Raw genomic sequence first — 13,248 nt, 5'->3', positions numbered from 1 at the left:
AATTGTTCGGATTGATACCTGCTGCTGATTTTCACCAACGTACAACCCGCCATAAACTAAAATTTCATCCCCACCATCTGGACGAGTGATGGTCCTCCATCGTGCGTTTTTCAAGGCACTTTCTCCCACGCACAATCACTCTTTGGAATCAACTTCCAGCAGCAGTATTTCCGAACCGATACGACAACATAACCTTCAAGAAAAGAGCATATTCCCTTTTAAAAGGCCGGCAGCACACCTGCAATGCCGTTGGTGTTGTGGGTGACCATGGGCGGCGGTAATCACTTACCATCAGGTAAACCGCATGCTCGTTTGCCCCTGTGTTATAAAACAAAGTGAAGAAGAACTAACAAAATTTTGTAATGATCTAACAAAAGCACAAAACTTAGATATTAGAGATTTTAATGAAAAAATTGGGCATCCGAAACCACATGAAATCATTATAATTGGAAAATTTGAATATGGAGAACGGAATGAATGATGTGAACGTCTGATACAATATACTTACGAGAATAAGTTATCGATTATGAATTTTGTTTTAATAAGAAAGCATCTAGAAAATAGACTTGGATATCACCAAACCATAAAACAAAAAATTAAATCGACTTCATTCTGAGCCCCAATCCAAATTCTGTGCGTAATATAGAGGTGTTGAACAAAATAAGTTTTCCGTCTAATCACAGATAAGTGAGATGCACCCTAAAAACTAAAAAGTCAAAAATAAGCAGAAGAGGTTTACACTTGACTAAATCAATTAAACTCCACTGAGGAAAAAAATAGCTATATACGGAATCTGAAAAAGAATATAGCAATATCACATGATTCACTGATTAATTTGGAAGATGTGCAGGCTTTGAGCAATAAACTGGAAGAAATAATAATAGAAAGTTTAAGATTTGATAAGAAAAGAAATGATGGCCAACATAAAATCCTTAGCGGTGATTTAGATTAGTAATTACTAATTAGTATAATAATTAGAATACGGATATTAGTATATTACTAAATTATTAGTTGAATTTCAAAAGTAGTAATTACTTATTATTGGAATAACAAAATCATTCAATTTCGCTTACCGCTATGACAGGGTAGTCACATAGATTATGGATAAGTACCTATATACTTTGTATCTATCAACGCTTTTGATAGCTATTTGACACTGACTTGACAGTAGTGATGACAGTGACAGCCAGCTGACATCTGAATGTTCGTGCAGCACTGTCTGTATTTTGTTACAGGTTACGAGTTTATATAAAAGTAGGTAAAAAATTATTTTACGAACAACACAACAACAGCGAGCTGTTGATAACGAAACACGATGACGTGTGCTTTGCCGTAAGTGAAAGTAACTTATTAGTGGTAGGAGGAATACGTGTAGGCCTTCAATATCGGTAATACAGTCGACGAAGTGTTGCAGTCTATCGCGAGTAGTGGTTTCGTTTACTCGGTTGTAAAGTACGTTCATCTTTATTAAAAATGTGCGGAATTTTTGCGTACATCAATCACTTGTCACCCAAAACCCGGCGTGAAATTTTGGAACTACTCGTCAATGGATTAAAACGATTGGAATACCGCGGCTACGACTCTGCGGGCGTCGCTATTGATGCCGCCGATCAGAAAGACATAGCTGTGGTGAAACGCAGCGGTAAAGTAGCTGCGCTCGAAGAGCTCCTTCAGGAGCGCAGCATTGAACTATCACTTGAGGAATGTGTGGATTCGCATTGCGGTATCGCCCACACTCGTTGGGCTACCCACGGTGAGCCAAGTGCTTTGAACTCGCACCCGCAACGCTCCGGGGAAGATAATTCCTTTGTAGTGATTCACAATGGTATCATTACTAATTTTAAGGAAGTCAAAACATTCCTGGAAAATAAAGGCTATACTTTTGAATCCCAAACAGACACGGAAGCGATTGCAAAATTGATCCACCATATCTATAGCCAGCACAAAGACTACAGTTTTCAAGAATTGGTTGAACAGGTAATCCAGCAATTGGAAGGTGCTTTTGCTTTATGTTTCAAATCTCGTCATTTTCCTAATGAATGTGTGGCAACTCGTCGTGGTAGCCCCTTGCTTGTGGGCATTAAAACTCGCCGTCGGCTGTCCAGTGATCATATACCTATTATGTACACCAACAACAAAGCCACACGGGGAGTTGTACCTCCAGTACCCAGGGTGAATAGCCATGCCCATTTCCAACCTGAAGAAGAGAGAGATGTTGAATATTTCTTTGCCTCTGATGCTTCTGCTGTAATTGAACATACCAACCGAGTATTATATTTTGAAGATGATGATGTTGCTCATGTTAAGGATGGTGTTTTGAGTATCCATCGCTTATCAGGCAGTAGCAGTGATCCTCATGAACGTGAAATATTCACTCTAAAACTGGAACTACAACAAATTATGAAAGGCAATTATAAATATTTTATGCAGAAAGAAATTTTTGAGCAACCTGAGTCTATTGTAAATACTATGAGGGGACGTCTCAATTTTGCAAATGGTACTGTCACCCTTGGTGGTATTAAAGATTATATACCTGAAATTAAGAGATGTAGAAGATTGATGTTAATTGCATGTGGTACCAGTTATCATAGTGCAGTTGCAACTCGTCAACTTTTAGAAGAATTGACTGAGCTTCCAGTGATGGTGGAATTGGCTTCTGATTTCTTAGATAGAAACACACCAGTGTTCCGTGATGATGTATGTTTCTTTATCTCACAGTCAGGAGAAACAGCTGACACACTGATGGCCCTTCGATACTGTAAACGTCATGGTGCTCTTATTGTAGGTATTACCAATACAGTAGGTAGTTCAATCTGTCGTGAATCACATTGTGGTGTTCATATTAATGCTGGACCTGAAATTGGTGTTGCTTCAACAAAGGCCTATACATCTCAGTTTGTTTCACTTGTAATGTTTGCCTTGGTTATCAGTGAGGATCGTATATCCTTCCAAAAACGACGTGCAGATATTATAGCTGGACTTCATGAGCTGGAAAGTAAAATTCGCCAAGTTTTAGCTCTTGATGCACAGGTCAAAGCTCTTGCTGAAGACCTATACCGTCAGAGGTCGCTACTTATAATGGGTCGTGGATACAATTTCGCAACATGTCTAGAAGGAGCGCTTAAAGTAAAAGAATTGACGTATATGCATAGTGAAGGTATCATGGCGGGAGAATTGAAACACGGACCACTCGCCCTTATTGACGACTCTATGCCAGTCATAATGATAATGATGCGCGACCCTGTTTACACAAAATGCATGAACGCATTGCAACAAGTGACTGCTCGCCAAGGTCGCCCGATCGTGGTGTGCGAGGAAGGTGACACGGATACCATGGCTCTAGCATCGCGCGTTTTACAAGTGCCGAAAACAGTAGATTGTTTGCAGGGAATTCTCACAGTGATTCCAATGCAGTTACTCGCCTACCATATCGCAGTTTTGCGGGGCTGCAATGTTGATTGCCCGCGTAACCTGGCCAAATCTGTTACCGTCGAATAAAGCAGCTTTTACAAAACACCTACCGTAATTGGCAGCATAACTTATAACTTGTTAAGCGAAGAACAATTTCGTTAATGATAGAACAGCGTTTGTATTACCTATGTAAAGTTATAAACAATAGGATTATGTTACTACTATCTAATTAATTTGTATATGCTACTTAGCTGACCCGGCGAATGTTGTTTTCCCTCCTACTGTCAACCACCGGCTTAATTTTTTCTCATCAGGCTAAAAGTTATGTTTCAAGTTGTAGTAAGCAATACACATTTATAAAATTTTATTAACGTCTATTGAGCAGTTTCGGAAATTAGAGTGAATGGACATCGTGACACGAGATTTTTTTGTATTAAGTATATCTTAATTTTTACAAAAAAAAATTTTACATATTAACTATGTCGAGATACGTACTGAAAATACGAATAAATATCTGATATTAACAATAAGACATTCTGAATGTGTAGTTACGATCAATTACGTAGGTATTATTAATTTCTTATTTAATATTAATAGGTATTAACTATTTCAATTAATAGGTACCTATAATTCCCGTTACAATTAAGTTACTCATGGACATATTTTTGTAGTTCGCGTTAAAATTATGTATATGGTGTTTAAAATTCACTACTGAGATTATTCAATATAGGCACTAATTAGCACAAGAATAAATCCGCCCTTACAGTTTGGTTTAAAAAAAAAAAAACAATAAAAACTTAGATTTAAAAGCATTTTTTTACATATTATTTGTGCTTACCAGGAATGCAAAATTTATTATTTTAATCGAGAGTCGATGCCCTACATGGGGTTCTTAATGTTATATGCTTTGATAATATAGATGCGAAATATTTTGATAAATTCCATTTCCATAAAATAATAATGATGGAATATTTGTTTTATATACATACAGAGGTTGAATCTTGTTATAGTTTTATATAATATTAAATTGTCTCTTTAATTTTTTGCAGTCGTATATTTTTGAACACCATGTACTTAAGTATATTTCGTTGCCCATTCGTATTTTTGCCTTATTTCCTTATATCTTTATCGTTTTAATTTTTAATTTTACTGTATAAGTGCTAAAATATAAAGAAGTGGATATTATGTGACGATTTATTGTAGGAATAGGAACCTAGTACTGAGTGTCGCGACAAAAGAACTAGTTAATGGTTGATTAACCTGTCTCGCATTCCGCAATTCTTTATTCTCTATTTCTGTACATTCCTATACTCTTAAGTTATAATTTCAATTTAAATTAAAAAATTCCTTTTGCATGATGCATATGTGCAACATTCCATCATTTTATGTATTCAGTAAGCGCCAATAAGCACTAAGTGAAATTTATTTTTAAAGTTATGTTACGTGCGCTGTGCTGTGCCACTCGCATTATGTTGACTATTTTATGGGTACATTTATTGGCTCGTAGATAATGAAGATTTCTATCTAATCTATATGGCGATGCCTTATGTCAATATCAGACACGTAAGTACCTATAATAATTACAATAAAATTTACCATTCATATGGTTTTTGGAAGTTATAGCTAAAAATCTCATTTTACACTTTTTCTTCTGTCATAATCGAATCAAATACGAATTTAAAGTACTGCGCAAACATTATTGATGTTAAATAATTAGTAGGTATACTTACCTAGATGGATATCTGTTGATAATGCACAATATTATGAGATTCGTAATATTTTTTATAAAAACTGTATATATATATAGGATTATACAATAGACAATAGTACATAATCATTTGTAGTTATGTAATCTTAGATATAACAATACATGTAAGTTAGTGTTATAGTTTCAATTGTTTTTTTTTTCTAAAAGATGTAAAAGTTTATAATATGTGTACATACAAGCAACATTTTTATTATAGTATATTTAAGATATATACAATAAATATGTTATACATAAAATATAAAATCAGCTGAGATACTCAAGACCTTATCACATGCTTAAATATTGATTTATTATAGATACAGGTAGCTCCAACTTAGTTCTTCATATACAAATAAAAATATTGTTACATATATTATGTAAATATAAATATTTTCAAATCTGGCCATCAAAATAGTCGCAGAACAAGGAAATATAAGTGATAAGTGCCTCTATGTTAATATTGATAAAGAGTGATGATTACTTACCCGATTTATACAACTATAATCAATATTTCAAACATTATAATTTTTATTACTGGTCTTTATTATTGATATTCTTTTATGAGTATCACAATTATTTGTGCAATAAATACTTAGTATTTTTGTTTAGATTCTTTCTAAGCTAATCGCTAGTCAAAACAAAATTGTTAGCTTGGATTTTTTTGGAATATATTTCTATCGTGATTTTAATATTTGAGTAATTATAAAATTGTTACTCAGTATAGTTATATTTTATTTCTGCCTTTTAAAAATATGTATACAACTATATGATTTCTTTGCATTGCATTTTTATAAATGCATTGCGAATACTCCCAATTATTGTTAAAAATATAAGTTGTAAATCTTTCGTTGTGTAAGTATTGGCAAATAATGAAAGTGAATTCTTTACTGAATTTAAATTATCTACGCACATCTAAAAGTTGCGACTACAACAAATGAGTTTGTTTTTTTAATAAATATTTGGAATTCATTAAAGTGTAAGTTTTATGTCATCTTTTTGTTGTCATTTCTTAATTTCCTTTAAATACGTTACATACATATAACAAAAGTGTCTATAAAACAGATCTATCGATAGAATTCTGGTGTTTATGCTGTAAAATGTTAAAAAAATATTAAGGTCTTATAGAAGTAACTATTCAATTATTTATGGACAGAACTTCACATGATGATTATATATGTATGTTTCAATATTTTTATATTATGTCGGTTTGTTTGTTCCTTGGCAAGTATTTAAGTATACGAAACATACATTTTATTTTGTATTTATTTCACGAAAATTCTGTCAGCTTATATTGAAAATATCAACCTATTTTTTCTTGATTTTTATACAAGATAAATGAAAAATCTAGAAACTTTTGTAAATATAAGCATTTACTATGATAATAAAATTGTTTTATACATTTTTCTTTATGAATACTAGGAAAAAATATTTTCATGGATATACTACTCAAAAAGGTTCAAAATTTAAACGACGATATAGGTGCACAAATAATAATAATGTTATACTTGCTACAAAATACTAACTAAAATTACCTATGCAATTAATTTAGAAAAAATTTGGTACTTTAACAGGTCTCAAACAACATACCTTTTGAACAATAAACCAAACCTTTTGAAAAAATGTCTCGTAGTGAAGTAACTAAAAAAGTGTCACTTGTGTAATCAGTCATCAGTACTTACGAAGTCGAGCACAGCAGTACCATCCTTTTCTAGAAGCAGCTTACATCACTTAATAACTATTATAGAAGTAAAAGATGTCTAATATAGATACGGCCACTATAAATGTCGGCAAGTAATTGTATAGATAACAATTATAACAAAGTTTTTAAATAATATGTCTCCATAGATACTGCCTTGGTTTTACATGAGATTTCACAACTTTTGGTAGTGGAAGAACCGCGTTACGATCTTTTTAATAAAATTTGATATACATACGACATACTTACATCCAGAAAGATATCTGGATCCAGAAGTATACCCTGGCGGAACACCAGTGAAAGATGATAAATGAGAATGAAAAGACAGGTCAGCCCAGCGTGATGAATACACCTGGATTTCAGCACGATGATTTCCAGGGGAGACCACTTGGAGGTCGACCTGACAGGGTATATTGCTAGCAATGGCACTGGTAGTCCACATTACTAACAATCCCTTCCCCCTTTTAAGTCTATGTTTGTCGGTATGTTATAGCATCATTACTTTTAAGTCAGCATATCATGAAAATCCACAATGGACTTTTGACGTAGGTATAGTGAATTCGCCAAGCAAAACGAACAATTTATTGTTTTTATATTTTTATTATGTGTATGCTTATGATTGTTAGTCGGATCATAAAATTTTATATAATGAAAAGAAACGTGAAAGAGTACTTACAAGTATTATCACTTATAAAATATTTTTATTACTAGTAATTTGAATCTAACCAACACCATAAGAATAAATAATCTGAGTAGAAGTGACACTTGGGCATTGTAAAATATATATATATTGACAAAGGCAGTGTAGAGTGACCCCCCCCTTACAATAGCATCATCGCATACAATCTTAGATCTCATACGACATGGACAATCTGTAATATAGGTACAGTACATACAATATATTTAGCTAGGCATTAGGAGGGAAGTTAGACAGAAAGGTGGATGGTAACAAATAACATATTGCATATTTAAAAGAGTTCTCGAATGAGGGGGGGGGGGGGGTAAATAGTTAAATCAATAAAAAGCATACGATCTATTTTGTAGTAAAACAGATCAAATAAAAAGTAATTCAAATTATATTATTGCTATAAAAACATTAATACAATTTTATTAAATCAAGTAGGTACATTTTTACACGTCTTCTGAGTAGCGCAGGATTGCGCGGAATAAAAGAATTCAGTTTTGAAAGACGGCCCGAGCAACGAATACTGTATTATTATAAAATTGCCGGTAATGTCATTTCTACGGTAATGAAGAATAAGAACTAGGTAGTACTTATTCTTATGCTGACGCTAAAAATTTTCGAACTAACTTTTCAGTGATGTAACCTTCCGACTCAGGTTACTGCGACTACATACTATATATATTATATCAAGTAAGTATCCTAGTTCTTAACCGCGACTTCGTCCGCGTGACTGGAATATATTCACTAACTGCATTAAAAATAGCCTATAACCTTTTCTAGCCCTGAAGTAACTGTATGCCAATTTCATAGTGATTGTTTAAGCCGTTAAGACGCTAAGAGGTATTAAATTTACTTTGACATTTATAATATTAGTAAGTAGTTCGTATAAGGCATGCTTATACAAATATGACTTAGATTTTTTTTTGTAACTTGTCGTCTAAATGTTTATAGAATATAAATTAAATTTTATATAATTTATATTATATAAAGATACCTACATTATCCACTTGGTAGAGCATGAGGGGTGCAAAAATCACATATCCGCTGTTTTTATTACTATAAAGAGTGAAAGGAAACTGGCTGCACCCCCTGGAATATATACACCGGGGGAAAAGCTTAGTTTTTTTTATTGATTTATTAAACATAAAAACTTATAAAATAATGTTCATACAAACGAAATATAAGTTGTACACTGCATATTCGCCGATAGATACTAAGATCTAACAACCCTATTGCTAGCAATATGGGTATATATCAGATCAATCTTCACGCGGTTCCCCCTGAAAACAATCGTGGTTTATTCTTGAATTCGTTACAATATGCGGACGAGGTAAAACAAGCCTGAAAGCCAAAAGCAAATACATATAGCATATTGCATATAGCATAGCATATTGTCAGTAACATATAAACATAACGGCTGTTGTACTAAGTATGAAGCATTTTTCCTGTTACTATCAATATTGGAATATATTGTCTTTAATCGAATTCGCGTCAGTTACTCATGTAATTATGCATTATTGATGTACATATAAGTATTTTAATATCTCTTATCAATAAATCCTAAGATCAAAGAAATTCTTAGCAATGGCAATCCGCTTCATTTGTAGATAGCGATAGTCAAGATTGATATTAAAGTGATAACAATATTATTTATAAAAATACTTCGTCAAAGTAAACTGTGATTTCCTGCTTACTGTAGATATACAAGTTTAAGTAGTAATTAAGACTAATAGAATAGGTATTTACAAACAAGAGTTCTAATGTTTAGAGCAGGTAGGTTTCGAAGTAGACAGGTTTTGAATTGATCCCACTCCTTCTACGCCATGCTGGGGCCCGTGCATTTACCTTTGACCGATATCATTGACCTTTACCCATTTTGGAAATACTTGAAAATCCAAAATTTTTCAGTCATCCTGTATTACAGAAACGCCCCAATTAAACACGGGTTTTTGAAAATGAAACATAACTAATGTTACTCGCTGATAATGTAGGTATAGCTTTCTATGGGTGAAAGAATTTTTAAAATTGGTTAATTTTTTTTAGTTTATTTATTACTAACTATCCTCCTGGCTTCGTACAGGCAGATAGAAAGAAAAGTAATATTTTTTTACCTTTAATAGGCAATTTTTTATATTTTAAGTTACATTATTGTAATTCTCGTAGGGATTTATTTTTATATATCTTTTTTTTAATAATATAGGTTAGGTTACTTTCAGGTATATTTTTTTATAATTATTTCATTTCATACACTTATATTTTTTTACATTTCTGTACATTTCCGTATACAGAATTTGCGAAGACATGTATTCCTGAAGCACAATAGCCACGACAGATTAGAACTGATTTTTCGATTTCGCCTTTGACTTACCTATAAAAACTCGGGTATTACTTTGTTATAGAATAATTAGGTATTTGTAAAGTACTCTAAACATCTACACATTTAACTTAGAAATATTCTATATATATCATTACTATTATTATACCAACATTATATTCAATAGTAATATTCTATTTATTTATCTTTACTTAAAGCGACATACATCTTATTTAAGTATTTTAATTTATTACTCACTTATACAAAAAGTAAGTCCCTAAACTACTTCTCTCTCTAATTCTAGCTAAGCTCTGTCTAAGTAGGTATATACAAAAACCATAAAGAGTCTGCATAGTTGAAATGTTAAAACTATAATTTATTCGATAAGTAAATACTATACTTACATATATCAAGTTCCTTATTTTTGTTCTAGATAGGTAACATGTGTATGTTAATAATAGTTACTTTTAATAAATTCAAATCTATTGTATACACATGTACTTACGTAGGTAGATACCTAAATTTACTGTCAATACGATTTCATAACATACCAATGTAATATTAATTTTGAAAGTTATGTTGCAAGGACTCTGTCAGATAGACATATTGAGGGATTGTTGTTGCGAATTGCTTAATAGTTTTGTGAAAGGTACATAACATAACTTCCGTATCTAAATACAGTACATTTTTCGTTAGACTTACAATTTAAGTTTATAATTCTTTTGTACGACGCTATTGTTATTGATATTGTTTATTACAAGCTTTCGTCTATAAAATACCAGAAAGGAACACAACGTATGCTTGAGTATCTCTGTCCCACTGGTTACTGTCGTCAAACATTGTGCTTGCATGGCTGTATTTCGGTTTGAGAGATGAGATGTTTCAATGAAGCTGCACCTCAAGAATGACAAAAGAAAGAAGACGTCACAGTGTGCTCTGGTTCTAAGCCGATACTTTAGTTCATTCCCGGTTTAGAGTTGGTGAAGATATTGCGTTATATAGGTACATAAGGAATTTACTTAATAATATATCAATATATATCTTTTGGAGAATATATTATCAAACATATAAAAAGTCTCCTATTTTGAAGTTGAAATATTGTTTTTATTAGATAGCTACACTTTGGAAACTCGGTATTAGAACATAAATATATATAGTCACTGTTCTCATAGTTGATACTCGTGATAGTGCAGTTCTTGCGACAGTTGGATGCAAGCGTACCAACAGCCGCCCCGGCGCGACGCCTTCGAACGTCGACGCCGCCGCGCCGACCCGCGGCCCCCAAGTGGGTCGAGTTGTGAAACAGAGGTGTGTGCCGGCTGATGCTGTCTGCTAGCTACGCAACATCGTATGCGGTACACGTTTTACTTCTGCCCATTTTTCTTGCTACAACACGGCAATGATTACTATTTTCCCACTGATTACACTTAACCTATAATAGATGAAGCAGTAAACTCTGCTGCACACCTTCCTACTAGAGTTATAATGTCATATAGATAAGTAGGTACTATTGGGGGGAAACGGATTGTTAGTAATGGAGACTGAGAGTCCCATTGCTAGCAATATACCCATACTCATACGTTACCATATAGGTAACGTATGAGGGTTGCTGTGAGGCGGTTACCACTTTCTATTCACATATCGTACTATTATGTCTGTTCGTGGTGATGTTTATGTATATACGATGGTTATCACTTTCCCTCAAATGGACCGTCACCTTGTTTCACATTGTCAGAAGCAGTATAAAAAAGATATAAAACTTACCTACATCCGATTTAAAAACAAGAATTTTATTTCGCTATTTGATAAGCTTAGCGGAAATAGGTAGGCAATTTCTTATAACTAATTATGATAGGTGTCACGTTAAATATAATACTGATTACGTTTGTAGGTAGCTATAGTAGTCTAGTAATTAGTATCTTATCGATTGAACATTTGATGTAATTAAATAATATTACAAAAGACTTATATTGTTTCTTTTTTATGGTAGGTATCAGAAACACTTTAAAAATATAAGTTAAATCGAATAATATAAATGTAAAGATTATTTATAGGTAAAGACGAACATGGTACATAGAAACAAGTAAGGGATGATAGGTGAAAATGAAATCAGATAATTTGGCTCATCGTCACCGTGTTGTGATGACTTTACTAAGAATTATACACCATGGTTTCCAGGGAGAACTGCGTGAAGGTTTATTTAACATGATATATTGCTAACTGACTAGCACGCTCATGATGCTATTCACCATTACAAACAATCTCTCCCCTCCATTCTTTAGAAGTTATAAGTTACCTAATAAAATTTGGTAACGCGTGTCATAGATAAAATTATATTCTGGTTTTATTTTTCAATCGATTTAAAAAAGGAGATTCTTAACTAGGTAGTTTTTTTATGTTTGTTATCTCTTAACTCAATCAGTACTAACTGATTTGGAAAATTCTCTTTTTTACAAATTGAACTACTAAACAGATTTTGAATATATATATATATATATATATATACTGGTTTTATCACAATTGTAGTTGGTATTTTTTGTGGGACATAATCTTTAATTCTTTTATGTCTATATTATTTTTACTCTATGATAATAGATGTAAGAAAAAAAGATCGAAGTAAGCTTAATGCCAACGTTTTGTTAGTTTGACTAGGTCTCATATTGCAATTTAGTCTACTCTTTCGTCATCCATTTACCTATATTTAAACCAGTTGTTTATTCTTAATATTATTATAATAAAGCCAAGCAAGTATGTCACGTTTCATAAAATAATTAACTGCACTCCTAATTCCTCATTCACTTAAAAATATGGCGAAAAATCAGGTTTATCTGCCGCATTCCACACAATCGTTTCCGTGACCTGCTCCACGTAATTAAATAATGAGAAAATAAATGGGTAGTCAGGCAGACAGCTATCTGTATAGCTGCTAATAATAAGCAATTAATACAATATAATAAAATCTTAACTGGTCGCTGTCTGTATATGGAAGTTATATAGAAAAAACTATTATATGCTTCATGAACGCAAGAAAATCCAAAACAATGGTTTTTAGAATTCTTGTCTGTCTGTTGTATGTTTGTGCACGCTAATCTCAGTAACGGCTTAACCGATTTGAACGGGGCTTCCATTAGTGCATTGCGGTTTACTTCACTTAACATTTAGTGTTTTTTTTTTATTTCAATTGGTTCATAAATAAAAAAGTTATATCAATCGAAAGAATCACATATAAAATACTATAATATAATGAATCAGTTGAATTGACTGAAACTTTATGAAGGTATTAGATACTTATTATCAATAGGAATGATATACGGAAACTACATAGTTAGAAGCAGGTAACGCCGCAGGTAACTGTTAGTTCCATAATAAGCGCTCGGTTCAGAAACCTAGATTAT

General features: G+C 32.6%; 1 protein-coding gene across 1 annotated transcript; it reads left to right on the top strand.

Moving 5' to 3' along the window:
- The first annotated feature begins 1,243 nt into the window (after positions 1-1,243).
- On the top strand, positions 1,244-6,149 carry LOC113522566 (glutamine--fructose-6-phosphate aminotransferase [isomerizing] 1-like). The gene has a single exon (XM_026908294.3). The coding sequence runs from the start codon at positions 1,474-1,476 to the stop codon at positions 3,496-3,498; it is 2,025 nt and encodes a 674-aa protein (XP_026764095.1). The 5' UTR covers positions 1,244-1,473; the 3' UTR covers positions 3,499-6,149.
- The last annotated feature ends 7,099 nt before the right edge of the window (positions 6,150-13,248 follow it).

Source organism: Galleria mellonella, unplaced genomic scaffold (genome assembly GCF_026898425.1).
Source record: "Galleria mellonella isolate WM207_F2 unplaced genomic scaffold, CSIRO_AGI_GalMel_v1 utg38, whole genome shotgun sequence".
Classification (NCBI taxonomy): Eukaryota; Metazoa; Arthropoda; class Insecta; order Lepidoptera; family Pyralidae; genus Galleria; species Galleria mellonella.
The sequence above is the reverse complement of the archived record's forward strand: the minus strand, read 5'-3'. Positions and strand labels throughout refer to the sequence as shown.